This window comes from Macaca mulatta, chromosome 1 (genome assembly GCF_049350105.2).
Source record: "Macaca mulatta isolate MMU2019108-1 chromosome 1, T2T-MMU8v2.0, whole genome shotgun sequence".
NCBI classification, from domain to species: domain Eukaryota; kingdom Metazoa; phylum Chordata; class Mammalia; order Primates; family Cercopithecidae; genus Macaca; species Macaca mulatta.
This window is the reverse complement of record NC_133406.1, coordinates 123109600-123129293: the sequence shown is the minus strand read 5'-3', so window position 1 is coordinate 123129293 and position 19694 is coordinate 123109600. Positions and strand designations below refer to the sequence as shown.

General features: G+C 42.2%; 1 protein-coding gene across 2 annotated transcripts in view; it reads right to left on the bottom strand.

Annotated features, from left to right (window-relative positions):
• The window catches only part of VTCN1 (V-set domain containing T cell activation inhibitor 1), a 71267-nt gene that overhangs the window by 9082 nt on the left and 42491 nt on the right, over nucleotides 1–19694 (bottom strand). The window contains exons 2-4 of one of the 2 annotated variants that reach the window (XM_001103715.5): nucleotides 18754–18818; nucleotides 4961–5308; nucleotides 1099–1377 (exon numbers count right to left, since the gene is read on the bottom strand). In XM_001103715.5, coding sequence (XP_001103715.1) covers nucleotides 1099–1377; nucleotides 4961–5308; nucleotides 18754–18818 — 692 coding nt within the window. The remainder of the gene's footprint in view (nucleotides 1–1098; nucleotides 1378–4960; nucleotides 5309–18753; nucleotides 18819–19694) is intronic. The other variant, XM_077950299.1, reaches the window with a different exon arrangement.

Here is a 19694-nt window from a genome sequence, read left to right as displayed (position 1 = left end):
GGATGAATCTGTCTTCAAGTACTTTGCCCATTTTAAAATGAAGTTATTTGATTTTTGTTGTTGTTGAGTTGTAGGAGTTCTTAATATATTCTGGATTGAAACCCCTTATTTAGATAAATGATTTACAAATATTTTCTCACATTCCATAGGCTACTTTTGTGTGTGTGTGTGTGTACAATTTATTTTTTAAATTGATATATCAGAGTTGTAGATAATTTTGGGTTCATATGTATAATTTCAAATTAAAAAATCATAAGAATATGATTTATTCAGTTAGATTCAGCAAACATTTATAGGGTACTTATAATGTGTAAGGTATTTTGTGCCCAGTGCTAGGTTTGATTTAAATGGCGGCCTCCTGACATACTCCTTTCACTACAGTTTGAACCCAGTTTAGCCCCAGGAAGGATGGTCTTAAAAGTCATAATTCAGTCTATGCATTTTCTTGATACTAGCTCAACCTAAGGTTTTGTATGCTCTAAAGCACTGCAGGGAGACTAGGGTGCTGGGTCTTCTCAGCCAGTTCTCAGCTAGGGTGCTGGGAGACCAGTTCCATCTAAGGGTTTCAGATTAATCCTGAGCCAAATTAGTGGGATCATGAGTCAGTCCCATGAGGGATGAACAAAACTAAGTCAGACTCCAGACTTTAGTCTTCAGATTCACAGGCTTCTCAAAGTCAGGGTGGAACCAAACCTTGGTTTCTAGTCTAAGATTTGGAGGGCTTGAAGTCCAGCTGAACATATCAAAGATGTCAAGTAATTAATTATCACTTCCCCACTGCTATGCCAAGGTAGTCCTACTGAGTTACACAGAGCCTCAGAATCCTAAACACTGTTCCCCAGACAACCGGTCAATGAGAAAGCATACAAGATGAAACCTAATTGCCATCTTCGACCTATATGTCATACATATTGTTTTGTGTTGGGCTTTCTCTTATGTAATACAATCTTAACTGGAATTGAGTGATCAAACTCTTAGTGAAGAGGACTCTATAGAGATTTTTGTGCCTTGGTATATGTATCTATTAATGTAATTAAATTTTAATTTAGATTTTACTCTTTCCTCAGTAAATCCATACAAAAGTAGGGAGGAACCCACCTGTCACTTTGATATCCCCTGTTGCTTTGGCAATGTCATTTTCAATCATACAGGAGTATGTGTTGTTGATCGTAACATTGTATAGCACAGACACAACCTTCATGGTCACATTCTCAGAGTTCAGCTCAAAGCTGGTATTGGAGACTTCCGAGAAGTTGGCTCCCTGGTCAACTTGGGATGCCCAGACCACTGTGGGCTGGGGGAACCATCGGGGAGCCTCACACCGCAAGGTCTCTGAGCTGGCGTTATAGTCCACATTCACCTCTGGCATGCTGAAGGCTGCAGGGTCAAAAGTCGGAAAGAGCAGATGCCAAAGTCAGACACATAAGTACTAGGTCTTAAAAATGCAGTCTTTTTTTTTTTTTTTTTTTTGAGACGGAGTCTCACGCTGTTGCCCAGGCTGGAGTGCAGTGGCGCGATCTCGGCTCACTGCAAGCTCCGCCTCCCGGGTTCACGCCATTCTCCTGCCTCAGCCTCCCGAGTAGCTGGGACTACAGGCGCCCACAACCGCGCCCGGCTAATTTTTTGTATTTTTAGTAGAGACGGGGTTTCACTGTGGTCTCGATCTCCTGACCTTGTGATCCGCCCGCCTCGGCCTCCCAAAGTGCTGGGATTACAGGCTTGAGCCACCGCGCCCGGCCCTTTTTTTTTTTTTTTTTTTAACCATTGAAGCTACTCAGTACTTCCTCAGAGGTCCATCTGTGTGTGGCCGATTGTATTATAGGCACGAATAATTATTTGCTCATAGTATTGCTATACATCACAACCCTTTGGCCAATCACAAACCCCAAGGACCTAAATTCTAGGTATATTATTGTTACAATAGATAATTTTCTCCAAGTAAGAGGAACTTCAGTGGTCATAAAAAAGCTTATCCCTTAGGGAAATTAGGCATTTTCCTAGGGATCTATGAAGCTTCCGGATTTTATGTATTTTTCTCCCTGGAGGATAAAGTTAGGGTGGGGAGGGAGAAGGAGAAAGAAGAAACAAACAGCATTCATCTATCACCCAGAGAAATTCCATCCACAAGCTTTGTCATCACAGAGATTTGGAGTTTGCTTGGGCAGATATCGTCCAGCTCTGATATCCAGGGATAGAAATAGAAATTTGTTTTCCTCTAAGGTAATTCTCCTCACTAGAGAGCTAACTGCATTTTGAAATTAAGACTTAGCTTCCCCCCATATCCAGGCAGAGAGACAGTTGTGGAAAAATGTTAAAGCCTGGGCTTTTTATGGGGGAAAAATATAATTTATTAATTTATTTGGCATCTTCCTTTACCTGGGACTGAGCTGGTGCTGAGTAAGTAGTAAAAGGAAAGCCCTTGCCTAACCCTTAAGGAGTCTGTTATCGAGCAGGGGAGACAAGACTCATATGCTCGGAGCAGGCAGGGAACATGCTCTTGGGAAATGATGTGGGAAACTAAGTTTACATGACAATGAACCACCATTCATTGAGGGTATACTCTGTGCCAGTACTGTATTCCAGACCTTATTTCATTTGATCCTCACAACACTCCTGTGAATACTATCATCCCCATTAAAAAACAAATCAACTTTTGGGAGGCTGAGGCAGGAGAATGGCGTGAACCCGGGAGGCAGAGCTTGCAGTGAGCTGAGATCCGGCCACTGCACTCCAGCCTGGGCGGCAGAGCGAGACTCCGTCTCAAAAAAAAAAAAAAAAAAAAAAAAAAAAAATCAACTTTTAATTTTGAAATAATTTTGGGTGTACAGAAGAGTTGCATAGAAGGTATAGAGTTCCGGCATAAGCCTCACCCAGTTTCCTCTAATGTTAACATCTTAAATAACCAATGTGCATTAGTCAAAACTGAGAAGCCGGCCAGGCGCAGTGGCTCATGCCTGTAATCCCAGCACTTTGGGAGGCTGAGGTGGGCAGATCACCTGAGGCTGGGAGTTCGAGACCAGTTGACCAACATGGAGAAAGCCAGTCTCTACTAAAAATACAAAATTAGCTAGGTGTGGAGGCGCATGCCTGTAATCCCAGCTACTTGGGAAGCTGAGGCAGGAGAATCACTTGAACCCAGGAGGCGGAGGTTGTGGTGAGCCTAGATCGCGCCATTGCACTCCAGCCTGGGCCACAAGAGCGAAACTCCATCTTGAAAAAAAAAAAAAAAGAAAAAACAGAGAAACTGTCATCGGTACATTACTATCAATTAAATACCAGATTTGATTTGCATTTCAAGTTTTTCCACTAATGTTCTTTTTCTGTTCCAGGATTCCATCCAGAACACCACCATGCTTTGGTCATCATGTTGCCTGAGTTCCTTCTAGTCTGTCATGTTTTCCCAATTTCTGTATATTCCATGACCTTGACTGTTTTGAGGAGTACTGGTTAGGTATTTTCCATGACCTTGACAGTTTTTGAGGAGTACTGGTTAGGTATTTTGTAGGACGACCCTCTGTTGGAATTCATCTGATGTTTTTCTCCTGATTAGACTGAGGTTACAGGTTTGAGAGAGGAAGAGCACAGGAGGCAAAGTGCCCTTCTCATCACATCCTATCAGAAGGAACATGCTGTTAACATGACTTATTAATGATGTTAACCTGGATCACCTGACTAAAGCAGTGTTTGCCGGATTTCTTTGCAAGCTGTATTTCACTAAGTCCAATATACCCTGAGTGGGGTAGGGAAGGTTTCAAGCTCCATTTTCTGGAGGGGAAGAGATCTAAATAAATAATTTGGAATTCATCTGTAAGGGGAATTTGTTTCATATCCCTCATTTATTTAAAAAGTATGAAGTCATATGTATTTATTCTATACCTTTGAGTTATAATTCAATACTATGTTATTTATTTTGTTGCTTAAATTGCTACAGCTTTGCCATTAGAAGCTCTTTCAGTTGGCTCCAGTATTCCTTTGACATGACCCCATTTTAAGATGAAGAAACTGAAGCTCAGAGAGATTGCTTTGCCCAGGTCACTGTACGTACACAGCTCTGATTCTAGATCTGAGCTTCGAATCATTGCACATACATGTTATGAGGTGTGCAAGAAAGGCCTGTGCATACTAGTTTAGGCTGGAAAGGCCCAGTTTCGGTCTATCCTTCAAGGCTGCCCTCCAATGCCAGCTTCTCCAGGGGGCTTTCCCGTGCCTCCCCTCCTATGCATTTGAACGGGATCTCTCTCTTCCTCTCAATCACTCTATTTATATTTCTCTTAAAGCATTTGATACACTTTACTAATTATTATCATTTACAGACTTTTATTATCTCTGTCTGGATGCTTAACTCTGTGAGATCTATACTATGAGCTCTGCAAGGGTAAGGGAAATCTGTTTCATCGTCTTTGTACTCCTCACAGTACCTGAGTCCCTTGTATATAAATTCAGAAAACATATGTTAAATTGGGTTGGCAACAAAGGGTGGATTTCACTGTTGCAGGGGAAGGGGAATTGATACGTTTACAGGGCAGTGTTGTTTTCGTTTTGGTTAGTTCCCTTTGAACTTCTAAAATGTGCCCACTGTCATGAGTCTCTGAAGGTACTGATTTCAGGACTGGACTTGGGTCTACTTAGCATGGAAATGTCCCAGGCTAGGCTGCTCTTATTACCTATACCAGGGGCTGCCACAAAAGAGACTACATTTATTTTGTTGAATAGAGAACACACCGGGAAATTCAGAAGTAGTGAGAACCCAGAACAAAAGATTTTTAAGGCCTCTCTTATAGTTGGCTACTTTTGGGGTTGGTGTGGGTCTTGGCCATAAAATGGCAAAAATAGCTATTAGCAGAATTGGGAGCGTCATTGTCTGATATTGGTCACAACATGATATTTCATCAGCAACTCATAATCTTTAGCCTCAAATACTTTTGGTGCTTTAAAAAAATGTCTCTCCAAAGTAACTCACCTCCAGTTTTATACTCAAGGTTAGCATTCCCCTTGCCTTTAGAAGTGATGATGTAACATTTGTAGGTGCCAGCGTCTGTAAGTTGTACATTTTTCAGCCGCAGAGAGGCATTGCCAACTATCACTTGATCAGCAAACACTGCTGTCCGGCCTCTGAACATTTCATCCTGCTCCGACAGCTCATCTTTGCCTTCTTTGAACTCATGGACCAAGCCTATAACACCTTCCTTCAGCCATTGTATCACGATATCAGAAAGTTTGATGTCAGGTTCAAAAGTGCAGCTCAGGATTCCATCCTCCCCAATGTTCCCAGCTGAGGCAACAGTAGTGACTGTGATGGAGTGTCTCCCTGCAGTTCAGGAAGCAAAGATCAATGCTAAGGGAAGCCTTGGAACTTCTACAACCAAACCCTTCATTACTGAAAGCCAGACAGAGACTTCTGTGATAAATTAAAAATACAGAAGAACATGAGAAGCATTAAGAAAAAGAAGACAAGAAGAGAAAGAGCAGGAAGACAATCGTTTTGATATATATATATAGCAGATCTGTCATATATAATGGCTTATATAAGACCAAGTAACCCAAACCCTGAGAACACATTGGACTTGGGGTTTGAAGATGAAAATTCAAGTCTTGATTTTGTCACTTAATAGCCATGTAACCTTCAATAAGTCATGTAACCTTCTTGGATCTTAGAAAATTGGAGGTAACAATATCTGTCTTACCTACTGTATTAGTCCATTTTCACGCTGCTGATAAAGACATACCTGAGACTGGGAAGAAAAAGAGGTTTAATTGGACTTACAGTTCCACATGGCTGGGAGGCCTCAGAATCATGGCGGGAGGTGAAAGGCACTTCTTACATGGTGGTGGCAAGAGAAAAATCAGAAAGATGCAAAAGCGGAAACCCCTGATAAACCCATCAGATCTCATTAGACTTACTCACTATCACAAGAACAGTATGGGGAAACTGCCCCCATGATTCAATTATCTCCCACTGGGTCCCTCCCACAACACATGGGAATTATGAGAGTATAATTCAAGATGAGATTTGGGTGGGGACACAGCCAAACCACATCATTCCATCCCTGGCCCCTCCAAATCTCATGTTCTCCCATTTCAAAACCAATCATGCCTTCCCAACAGTCCCCCAAAGTATTAATTCATTTCAGCATTAACTCAAAAGTCCACAGTCCAAAGTCACATCTGAGACAAGGCAAGTCCCTTTCACCTATGAGCCTGTAAAATCAAAATCAAGCTAGTTACTTCCTAGATACAATGGGGGTACAGGCATTGGGTAGATACAGTCATTCCAAATGGGAGAAATTGGCTAAAACAAAGTAGTCACAGGGCCTATGCAAGTCCAAAATTTTAAAGCTCCAAAGTGATCTCCTTTGACTCCAGGTCTCACATCCAGGTCATGCTGATGCAAGAGGTGGGTTCCCATGATCTTGGGAAGCTCCGCCCCTGTGACTTTGCAGGGTGCAGTCTCCCTCCCAGCTGCTTTCATAGGCTGGCGTTGAGTGTCTGTGGCTTTTCTAGAAGAATAGTGCAAGCTGTCAGTGGATCTACCATTCTGGGGTCTGGAGGACAGTGGCTCTCTTCTCACAGCTCTACTAAGTGGCACTCCAGTGGGGACTTTGTGTTGGGGCTTCAACCCCATATTTTCCTTCTGCACTGCCCTAGCAGAAGTTCTCCATGAGAGCCCCACTCCTGCAGCAATCTTCTGCCTGGGTATCCAGGCATTTCCATACATCTTCTGAAATCTAGGTGGAGGTTCACAAACCCCAATTCTTGACTTTTGTGCACTCACAGGCTCAACACCACATAGAAGCTGCTAAGACTTGGGGTTTGCACCCTCTGAAGCCATGCCCAAGCCCCTTTTGGGCACAGCTGGAGCAGCTGGGACACAGGGAACAAAGTCCCTAGGCTGCACACAGCATGGGGACCCTGGGCCCGGCCCACAAAACTATTTTCTCCTAGGCCTTCAGGCCTGTGATGGGAGGGGCAGCCATGAAGACCTCTAACATTTTCCCCATTGTCTTGGGGATTAATATTCAGTGCCTCATTACTTATGCAAATTTCTGCAGCCAGCTTGAAATTCTCCTCAGAAAATGGGTTTTTCTTTTCTTTCACATTGCCAAGCTGCAATTTTCTGAACTTTTATGCTCTGCTTCCCTTATACAACTGAATACCTTTTTTTTTTTTTTTTTTTTTTTTGAGACGGAGTCTCACTGTGTCTCCCAGGCTGGAGTGCAGTGGCAGGATCTCGGCTCACTGCAAGCTCCGCCTCCCGGGTTCACGCCATTCTCCCACCTCAGCCTCCGAGTAGCTGGGACTACAGGCGCCCACCACCACGCCCGGCTAATTTTTTGTATTTTTAGTAGAGATGGGGTTTCACCGGGTTAGCCAGGATGGTCTTGATCTCCTGACCTCGTGATCCGCCCGTCTCGGCCTCCCAAAGTGCTGGGATTACAGGCTTGAGCCACCGCGCCCGGCCTACAACTGAATACCTTTAACAGCACCCAAGTTACCTCTTGAATGCTTTGCTGCTTAGAAATTTCTTCTACCAGATACCCCAAATCATCTCTCTCAAGTTCAAAGTTCCACACATCTCGAGGGCAGGGGCAAAATGTCGCCAGTCTCTTTGTTAAAACATAACAAGAGTCACCTTTCCTCCAGTTCTCAACAGGTTCCTCATCTCCATCTGAGGCCACTTCAGTCTGGACCTTATTGTCCATATCACTTTCAAGTTTTTGGTCAAAGCCATTCAACAAGTCTCTAGGAGGTTCCAAACTTTCCCACATTTTCCTGTCTTCTTCTGAGCCCTCCAAACTGTTCCAACCTCTGCCTGTTACCCAGTTCCAAAGTTGCTTCCACATTTTCAGGTATCTTTTCAGCAGTGCCCCACTCTAGTGGTACCAATTTACTATATTAGTCCATTTTCATGCTGCTGATAAAGAAATACCTGAGACTTGGAAGAAAAAGAGGTTTAAGGCCGGGCGCGGTGGCTCACGCCTGTAATCCCAGCACTTTGGGAGGCCGAGGCGGGCGGATCACAAGGTCAGGAGATCGAGACCACGGTGAAACCCCGTCTCTACTAAAAATACAAAAAATTAGCCGGGCGCGGTTGTGGGCGCCTGTAGTCCCAGCTACTCGGGAGGCTGAGGCAGGAGAATGGCGTGAACCCGGGAGGCAGAGCTTGCAGTGAGCCGAGATCGCGCCACTGCACTCCAGCCTGGGCGACAGAGCCAGACTCCGTCTCAAAAAAAAAAAAAAAAAAAAAAAAAAAGAAAAAGAGGTTTAATTGAACTTAACAGTTTCACATGGCTGGGTAGTCCTCAGAGTCATGACGGGAGGTGAAAGGCACTTCTTACATGGCAGTGGCAAGAGAAAATGAGAAAGATGCACAAGCAGAAACCCCTGATAAAACCGTAAGATCTTGTGAGACTTATTTACTACCATGAGAACACTATAGGGGGAACTGCCCCCATGATTCAAATTATCTCCCACCAGGTCCCTCCTACAACACATGGGAATTATGGGAGTATAATTTAAGATGAGATTTGGATGGGGACACAGAGCCAAACTATATCACCTACTTTAAAGGTTTCTTATGAGGATCAAATCAAATGGATATTAACTTGATTTGCAAACTGTAATTACACATATAAGGTATTGTTATTCTCAGTTAACCAGAAGTGGCACAGAAGTGAAATCTCATGTTAACTAAATGTGGCTAGTCATTCTGAAGAATGCTGAATTCTAAAGTGCTGTGACTTTTATCTCAATTTGAATGATGAAGAAACTAAGGCATTGAGAAAATAAGTGATTTGATCAAGTTTACAGTGCTAGCTATAGCATAATGAAGAATTGTGTTTAATTCGGTTGACTTTTGGTTTAACATGAAAGCCACCCTCTCCTCTCCAAACATACCACCAGTAGAAATATTAATTATGTGCCAGCTGTATCCAACTACTTCTTCCTCGCTTGGCCAGACTACAGCCCACCCAGTCAGGGAAGGATCAATCAGCTGTTCATTGTACACTGGGGGGCTGCTGACTGAGGACACCTACTGGGGTGATTTAATTAACTGAATCTTCTTGAGAGGCTCTTTCTGTGGCTTGGATATGAAACTAAGGGCAGATGGCCTTGGAGCCCAAGAAGAGAGTGGAGGAGACACAAAGAAGTATGGGAGAGAGACCATGGGAGAGAAAAATGGAGTCTTCTATCCCCAGAGCTGTCTTGGATCCTGGGGGTGTTCAGGTCTAGTTCCTGTCCTAATCTCTGCATATCCTTTAGACAACACCTGATATTAAAGTGGCCTGCACAAATCTCTCTTTCTTACAGCCAAAAAAGCCCAACATAACAGGTCCCGAGCACTTCTTAACTGGACTTTTCAGCTTCTTTATTGATATTTCTACCTTTCATCTTTGCCTCCATCCAATCCACTTTACATGCATTAATCCTACAGGTAGACCTTCTTACAATATAATTTGAACATGTCTGTTTCCTAATCACTCATCTTTAATGGTTCCTAAGAGCTGTGGAATGGATTTCACATTTTCCAGCCTGACCTTCAAAGCCAAATACTGCCTGGTACATAGTAAATGCTCCATACATATTAGCTCTTATTGCTATCTTTGCAGCCCTATCTCCAACTACATCCTCTCATAGTCCATTCTGTCTATCTGTATCAAATTATTTGTTGATTTTCTGCCTTCAATAAAAAACACACAAACAAAGCAGACATGTGTGTTTTTTTTAATGTAAGAGGTAAACATTATCGGCATAAGGATATCCTTGGCTCTTCTCCTCTTCCAGCCTATTAGGGGTTGGAATTATCTCATTGACTCCTAGACCTCTACAAAGTAAATGAGGGTAATGAATGAGGAAGAGAGAACTGGAGAAGCTAATCTAGATGGATTTGCAGCAGAAAGAACAGAAGGCTACTGATGGAAGAAAAATTATAGCTAGAAAAGGAGGAAGAGGAGACAAAAATAAGTACATAGCCTGGTTTGGAAGGATGTTTTAGAGGCTTGAGATTGTGAGAAGAGAGACTTTGGAAGCAGCTGCCATGCATGGCCATTCCTGTGGGAGATCTGGGAGAGGAATTATAAAAGGGGACAAAATGAAGTTTTTGTGGTGTAATAAGAACACAACACACCTCCATTCCCTGCGTTGGTATTTTCTTGAACATTGATTTAAAGATTCAGTTTGCTTTTCAAGTATTGTTACTTAAAGACTGATATCCAAGGCATCCCAGGCTAGCATGGGTTATACAATTACACTATGCGCCTTCACACCCCTGTTCATCTTGCACCTTTTAATTCACAGCTCACACTTCTTTACCACCAGTTATCCAAATTCTACTTATATTCAAGTCTGTTCAGATGGCAGCCCTCCCATGAAACCTTCTTTTAATTAACGAAAGGAAAAATTAGTAGATTCTCTCTTTACTTTCTTGTAACTTTTTTTTTTTTGCCTTTATTATAGCAGCTATCTCCCTCTACCTGGTCTCTAGTCTATCTCTGGAACTAGTTTGTGAGTGTTTCAAGAGCAGAGACTGTCTTAATCCTATCTGTAAGTCCTGTAGTGCCTACAGCTATGTTTCTGCAGAGAAAAATAATGTTTGTTGAGTTTATGAATAAATGACTAAATAAATGGAAATCAGTAGAAATCAAAGCATTGTTTGAGATAGGCTAAAATTATTGTAGGGGTAAGGGATGTTTGGAGGGATTACCACATCTAAGTTTTGGGGAAATGTGAGCCAGTGAAAAGGAAGGCAATAAAAATACAGAGAGGTTCACAATAAAATCATGAATCAAATACAACCATGTTAGAGCAAGGGTAAATTTGAGGGTTGTTGATAAAGTGCCGTTAAAGTTGAATTGAAAAATTACTTCTCAGAAAAAAAATACATGATTAGCATGGTTTATGGAGAGAATGAAATGGCAATGACATATCTTAGTTCAGTAATTGTATTACTGAATTAATTTTAATATGTTGGCCTTGAGCTCACAGGTAGGAAAACCAGCCACCTATCTCCCAGAGAAGTTAATGATTAAAAGCAGCAGCTGTAGAGTGCCCCAGGGACCTGCTGCAGGTTCTAGTCATTTAAGGTTGCATTAATGATGTGGCAGATGGAATGAGTGTAATGTTGATTAAATCCCCTCCACCCCAATGTCAAATAAAGAAGAGAAATAAGAGCCCGTGAGAACTTAAAAAAACCACAGGGACCTAGCCATTGCTTTGCACCCAGAAAGCAGTCAATAAAATACTTGTTTGTTAAGTGAATAAATGATTGTTAAAAGTGATAAAATTTAATTTGCAAGCAACCACATGTAAATATTACTTCTCACAAGAAAAGAAACTATTCAGACTTGCAAACAAACATAGGCTCAAGGAGGATTATACCATCTGGCCTCGTATGACTCTCCAGGCCTATTGACCACCAGAGATTCTTTCTTATTTTTGTTTTTTGGAGACAGAGACTCACTCCACCAAAGATTCTTGTGTGATTTGTTGAGTCAAAGGACAAAAGGGCCCCATGGAGATGGGTTAGAGGCAGGTACCTATTGATAGAGAATTCATTAAATGGGCACAGATTTTAAGCATTTCATTAGCCTCTAACATTTCATCAAACCCCTTTAAAATTGGAAGACTGAGCCACTTACTGAAAATTAATTATCCAGCTTGTGAGGGCTAATTACTAGCACAGCTCCTGTCTGCATGAGGAAAGTGGGGCTGTTAAAGCGGGGGCAAGAGGAAACCTGAGCAGCCCTGTGTTCACACGGCGGGAGGGAGTACTATTCAATCAGTGCTCCGTTGTAGGAGCAGGAATATCCTGAAGTGGGGGTACGGGTAACACAAGGCAAGGATTCTTTGCAGAAACTATGATGCTGGGGCAGCCTACAGCACTGGATAAAACCTGGAAAATGAGCTGTCCTTTGAAATGACTCAGAAAGACAAGTTCTGTATGTTCCAATAGCATAGAGAGCATGCTAGATGTCTTCAGCAGATGGTCATCAGCATCTGCTAAAACTCAGCTGTCCAGATGGGCACCACAGCACACGGCTTACAAGGTGGAAATGCAAAGATTAACCTTGGGATCACACCTGTGAGTGCCACTCTTGCCAAAGAAGACGGTGGGGTTGAGAGAACAGTTCGTTCTGTGAGAAGAAATTTAAAAGGACACTGGGCCAGGCCAGATACGGAACAATGTAGGAAAGCAGCAGAACATGGTGTTTGAGAACATGGCACAGGTACAGGCTGTCTGGGTTCAAGTCCCAGCTCTGCCACTTATTGGATATGTAACCTGGGTCAAGTTTTCCAATGCTTTATTTCATAATTTTTTAAAATCTGTAAAATGGCGATACTCCCTTAGAGAGTTCTTGAAAGGACTTAATGATACGATGCAGGTAAAGTGCTTAATACAGTACCTGAGTTGCCACATGCTAAACCTTAAATCAGTATTGATATTGATAACCATTATTAACTAGAATCATTTGGAAAGATTGCAGATCAGAGCCCCAGGAGGTAAGGAAAGCAACATTTCACTAAATGTTTGCTTACAGTGACTCATTTTAAGCCATGAGAGAGTAAGAATGACCATTATGCCCATTTATGGATAAGGATAGAGACTCCGTGAGGTTAAATGGCTTGCTGAATGCCTTGGATCTTACTGTTAGTGGAGTCAGGGTCAGACACAACGTGGTCTGGTCCTGAGCCTATGTCCTTTCTACCATATTTTGCTGATACCCAGGGCCAGATTGAGACATGTAGAGTGCCAACCCAATAAGAAGGTATCCCTACTTCACTTAAAAATCCAAACAACTAAAAACCACAAAATAAGTGTAAGAAAGGCCCATAGCTGTTTATTTTCTCAGATGACTCAGAGTTTTTTTTTTTTTTTTTTTTTGGATAGATCAAATATTTTCTAAATAAACTGTGCGATGTTTCCGTTTTGGTGTCATCAGCACACACCTAGTTGGTTTATCCAATGTCTGAAGCTGGAGCATTACTATAGTGTGATGGGTCCTTCACCAGGTTACTTAAGGGTTTGTGTCTGCTGCTTGAACCCCAACAGCTGGGCGGTGAGCCAAGGCCTTGGTGCCCAGCTGAGGAGCAGATGTCCCTGAGAACCTAAACATCCCAGACAGTATCTGAGAACACACCAAGAAAAACAGTCTCATTGCAAACACACCGCAGGCAAAGAGCCAGAAAACCAGCTTAAATGCAGCTTAGACATGGGAGATGGCACAGATCTCTAGGGCTGTCTTGTGCCGCCCAGGAGTGCCCTGTATGTAAGTCCTAATAAACTCAATTACTCACCAGACTGGACTTGTCTAAGTCATTCTTTGGTCTTTCAGCTGCTTCCCAGTTCTGGCAGAGGGGTGGGGGTTGTGGGGGCGATGCGGGACACATGTTACAGTTCCAGGTTTTGCTCCTAACAATTATTAGGAGGCAGCATCCTGTGGCTTCAAAGGAGGCCCTTCCTGGTGTGACCAGGAAATTGTGCAGTTCCTAGGAGGTGCTATAGGAATGCGTTAATAATAGCAAATTTTTACTAAAAGCATTGATGGCATCAATACAAATAACAATGGCAGTTGTTTATCACACACAGGTGTCAGGTACTCGATAAGAACTCTCCTTTAATTCTCACAATGACCCTGCCTATTTTACCAGTGAGGAAACGTTTAAGTTGTATCCCAAAGGATATACAGTTACTGTGAGCCCTGAGATTGGAATGGCTCTGATTCTGAGATTCCTCCATTATATAGAGCTGTTCAAAGTCGCTCAGAGAGTGCCTGATAGCACAGGGACTGGGCTGGGTATGGTTAGGGGCCTTTCCATCACGTCTCCTTCCTTCCTGAAGGCTTATCCACAAGAGCTGTCCTTTAACCAGGGGCTGATTGGAACCCCTCCACCTCTCTTTCAAATGGTCCACCCCAAATGCATTTTATGTTTTATGGGGTCTTTATTTAGAATTTGTAAGGAGCAGGATGGCTATGCAAAGGTGGCCTATACAGCATCAGGAGAGTTACAAAAAAATAAAATTTCTTTCTGTATTGGGGAAAAGTTTTACATTTTCAAAAGCTATAGTCTCAGGAATCATGCCTGCAAGGCAAACCATAAAACACCCTTCTCCACCACAACTCTGTGTGGACGTTGTCCTTGGTATGGGGTGATGGGTAGGAGTGTAGGTCAGGGAAGCAAATTCCCAAGGCTGGAAATACAGCCATGCTCACTTGCTGACTGTGTGTGTCCTTCCAGAAATTTCTCATCTGAACATAGTAATAACATCTACCTCCTATTTGTTGTGTGTGGTAAGACAAATCATGTATGCAAAGTTATTTAGTACAGTAGAGTGCATGAAGAAAGGATTCAAAAGATGTTATCATCATGATAAAGTTTAGATATTTGTCTTCACCCAAATCTCACGTTGAAATGTAATCCCCAGTGTTGGAGGTGAGGCCTGGTGGGAGGTGTATGGGTCATGGGGGCAGATCCCTCATAAATGGCTTGGGCTATCCCCTTGGTGATAAGTGAGCTCTTGGGCTCTGAGTTCACCTGAGATCTGGTCATTTAAAAGTGACCACTCTCTTTCTCCCTCTTGCTCCTGCTTTCGACATATGACATGCCTGTTTCCCCTCGCTGTCCATCATGATGGAAAGCTCCCTGTGGCTTCACCAGAAGCCAGGCAGATGCCAGCACCATGCCTCCTGTAAAGCCTGCAGAATCGTGAGTCAATTAAACTTCTTTTCTTCATAAATTACCCAGTCTCAGGAATTTCTTTATAGCAGTGCAAGAATGGCCTAATACACATCATTGTCTGCTTAATGCTTTTTGCTTAATTTCAACGTCTTATATATTAAACCAGCTAACATTTTATTGAATTCATGTAAAGTGTGCTCATATGATGATCTCTGATAAAGGTTATAGTCCTTTTAATAGAGGCAATTAAAAAATCCAACTAAACAGTATTAAACTAATAAACTGCCCATTTTATCGAAATAACCAGCTGTCACCCAGTGAAATGGGAAGGAGGCAGAACACCTTTTTGTTGGCAGTAGTAGAGTTTCAAATTTTTAAATTACTGTATTGAGTACATTACTGGATTGAGTACATTAATGGATTGTACATTACTGGATTGAGTAGACTATTGCTTCTATCTATTCACACCTCCATGTATCCATCCAACTGTCCATTCAAAAAGCACTTAAGGAGCACCCTGTGCATTCAAGGAACTGAGTTCAGTTCTCAAGGTGGCTGTCGCTATGCTACAGGAAAAGATATGAGTAGCAAACCTGTTGACTAACACAGGGAAGTTATGACATTGTGAAAATTCTTGCTAGGGTAGTCAACACCACTAACAACCAAAAGATAAACAACTCTCTGAGTTCTGATGCCAAGTCACTGAGCCTCAGGTCCAAGAAAGTTTTGTCATTAAGATTTAGAGTGACAAACAAATACTAGGGTTTTAATTGAAGGCGATGTATAAGATCAGGAATAGGGTAAATTATAATTAAGAGTTAAACCTTAGTGAGGAAGGTACCAAAATGTACTTTAGCATTAATATCTTTAAAACTTATTCTAAAATATTTGGTTTATCAGTCAATATTTTATTTCCTTATAAAGAATATGTATGTAAATCTGAGAGCAGTGGCTCACACCTGTAGTCCTAGCACTTTGGGTGGTTGAGGCGGGCAGATCACTTGAGGTCAAGAGTTCGAGACCAGCCTGGCTAACATGGCAAAATCTTGTCTCTACTAAAAATACAAAAAATTAGCCAGGTGTGGTGGTGCATGCCTGTAATCCCAGTTACTTGGGAGGCTGAGGCAGGAGTATTGCTTGAACCCAGGAGGCAGAGGCTGCAGTAAGCCAAGATTGTGCAACTGTACTCCAGCCTGAGCAACAGAGCAAGACTGTCTCAAAAAAAAAAAAAAAGAATATATATGTATATAAACATAAAGTGTATATATACATTCATGACATTCTATACATATTATATTTATATACATATATTTACAAAAGTTTTTGTATGTCTGTATTGAAGTATACAAACATAACAATCCACACATCATAACTGTACAGCTTGAAGAATGATTATAACTTTATTCCAGGTAACCATCATCACATCAAGGAATAGAACCTTACTGCCCTCCCAGCAGTGCCCTCATGCCCCTCCTCACTGCTACCCGCTTACTTGTCCCCAAAGGTAAGAACCATTATTATTATTCTACCTTTTACCAGCAGAGATCATTTGCCTGTTTTTCAACTTCATATGCATGGAATCATACAGAACTTACGCTTTTGTGCTCTTCTGTAGTTCCACATTATGTTTTGCATATGAAAATGTACTCAGTCTCTGTCACCAGGCAACAGAAATTAAAACCACAAAATTCCACAACACCCAGTATTGGTGAGGGCGTGGAGAGCTCGATCTCTCATGCATTGTTGTTGAAGAGTAGATTGGCTCATCACTTTGAAAAACGGAATGGCAGTATCTACTAAAAGCTATTTATTGGCCTTTTGTACATACTCCTTGTGAGCTGCTTTTTTAAGCACTCACACTTCTTGTGAGCTGCTTTAAGACATTAGAAAAATAATTGAAAGATGGCCAAATAAAGCAGGAAGAGGAATATTAATAAAGATAAAAGCCAAAATTAATAAAATAGGAATACAAATCAGAGAAAACATAAATAAGCTAAAAGCTGGTTCTTTCAAAACTGCTATAAAGATAACAATACCTTATAAATCTATTTTAGTATATGAGAGAGAAAGAAAGAGAGAACAGAAGAAAGAAAACAAGAGAGAGAGCAGAATAGAGAGAAAGAAAGAGAGAGAGAGAAAAAACAACCGAGATTATGAACAGGAAAAGAAATAAATTAACATAGGAAATCAATACTAAAATGAAACAGGCTAGTGAATTCAGAAACAGATGCCACACATTTGGATACGTGATTTACGACCATGATGGCACTGGAGGGAAGTGGGGGAAGGACAGTGTGTCCAATAAACAGTGCTGGGTTTACTGGATACCATAAGGAAAAAAATGAAACTTGACCCCTCTCTTGTACTACGTACAAAATTAACTTGAGACGGTTTGCAGATATAAATGCAAAAGACAAAAAAATGAGGCTTCTACAAGATAATCTAGAAGAACATCTTCATGACCTCGCAATAGGCAAAGATTTCTTAAACAGGTTACGAAAAGCTCCAAATATAAAGAAAAGGATCAACAAAAATTAAAATTAAGAACTTCTGCTCATTGAAAAACATCATTAAGAGAGTGAAAAAGCAAAGTGTAGAGTTTAAGAGATTTGGTGATGCCTGTAACTAGTTTGCATCCAGGATATACAAGGAATTACTGACAAATCAAAAAGAGAAAGACAAATATCCCAATGGAAAAAAATGAATGAAAGATAAAATATACATGTTATTTATTTTTTTATTTTTAATGTAGAGACAGGGTCTCTTTTTGTTGCTCAGGCTGGTCTTGAACTCCTGGCCTTAAGCAGTACTCCCACCTCAGCCTCCCATAGTGCTGGCATTATAGGCATGAACCACCACACCTGGCCTAAAATATACATGATTGATGATGAAGAAAGTGGGGAAGGGATGAATGTCTTTTCTAGCAAACACAACTCTAGCAAGTTTTCTTAGCTTTGACTTTGTGACAAAATTGAGTGGCAGCATGTCTACACTGGAGGAGTGCGGCAGAAAGGTCTCTGGAATATAGAAACTAAAGTTATGGAGCTTTGGTCACAGACTGAGTTAAAATGAATGTGTTGGACTCAGTCAGGTGGTTTATGAAAAAAAGAGCAGAAAATTCGCCTCAGAGAAGACAGCTGCCGGCCTTAACTCACTCAGTGTCAAAATTAAAGCAGCATCCATAAAAGATGCTTCAGAGGAGTGGCCTAGGCAGAAGAGCAAAGTGAAGACTCTTCCGCAACTGACATTGGTTAGCTACGTTCAGAAACTAGCCATCTGTGCTACAGTGGTATCTGTTTCCTACAAGGTAGAGTAGTCATGACCAGTTTTCTCTTTACCTAAGACCCCTGTGTACAAAGATTTGACATTCTTTAACACTTCAGTTGAAGCTTCGTTGCAAAGAAATCATCCACCCAGGCCAACCACTGACAGAATGGCTCAGAGGCAGCACTTTACCTGTGATCCCAGAATGACATCTTCAGCACTGACTGATAGATAGACTACTGATAAACATGTCGTTTGATTATCTCAACTAACTGGAGATGTTGACAGTATCTCCCCACTCAAAAATGAGGAAACTAGGCTGGGCACGGTGGCTCAGGCCTGCAATCCCAGCACTTTGGGAGGCCGAGGCAGGTGGATTGCTTGAGCTCAGGAGTTTGAGGCCAGCCTGAGCAATATGGCGAAACCCCATCTCTACTAAAAATAAAAATATTAGCCTGGCGTGATGGTGCATATGCCTGTAGTCCTAGCTACTTGGGAGGCTGAGGTGAGAGGATGGCTTGAACCCAGGAGGTGGAGGTTGCAGTGAGCTGAGATCATGCCACTGCACTCCAGCCTGGGCAAGAGAGCCAGATCCTGTCTCAAAATAAATAAATACATAATGAAAAATGAGGACACTGACGTCGAGGACTTAAATGACTAATGTGGAGAGAGCACAAGAAGTAGAAGAATGAATGCTATACTCTGAGGTTTTCTGGGTCCAAGCTCTGGGCTGTTTCCATGCTACCACACTGAGTGATTAGGAGTTTAATGGTGAGGGGTGAATAGATTGCAGTAATGCAAGAAATCACATACCTGAAATACCAAAGCCAATGATGAGTGCAATTGCTCCAGCCAGAATAAAGATGATGCTAATTATGCTACGGGAAGAGAGAGAGAAACAGAAAATTACTTCTCCGTTCCTCTTGATGTGCTGCTTTGCAACCAGGGTACGAATCTGTTGTGGATAAGATGAGTTACATAAAGTATCTCAACTTTTCCTTCCACGGAAGCTTCTTCCTAGAAATGGGTACCTTAGAAAGGAATTTCAGCAATTCCATCCCCATCCCCCTGGGGCTCTGTGATCAATGAAAAGAGTGACCCTTGCCTCTGACTGTGCCATTTACTGTCCTATTTCCAGATCAGGGAAGACCATATATGAAGGCTATTGGGGCAAGAATGCTGAAAACACCTCTCCAATGCCGGGTGCCACGTGAGAAGGACTGGTCCCTTTCCCAGCCTGCCCTGAGCATCACTGCCCTCCCTCTTGTGTCATTTGTCTTCCTGTCTTGTCTCCTTCCATAGACTTTCAACTCCATTAAGGACAATGGCCACGTCTTCTTCACTTTGTACCCACTCATGCCTCATCTACTGCACTCCATACGTCCTCAGTGGGAGTCTGTTTTCTCTTATTAAAAAAACAAAAACAAAAACATATTTACTACAGAAAGTTTAGAAAACATAAAGAAGCAAAAATGAGGCCGGGCGCGGTGGCTCAAGCCTGTAATCCCAGCACTTTGGGAGGCCGAGACGGGCGGATCACGAGGTCAGGAGATCGAGACCATCCTGGCTAACATGGTGAAACCCTGTCTCTACTAAAAATACAAAAAAACTAGCCGGGCGAGGTGGCGGGCGCCTGTGGTCCCAGCTACTCGGGAGGCTGAGGCAGGAGAATGGCGTAAACCCTGGAGGCGGAGCTTGCAGTGAGCTGAGATCCGGCCACTGCACTCCAGCCTGGGCGACAGAGCGAGACTCCA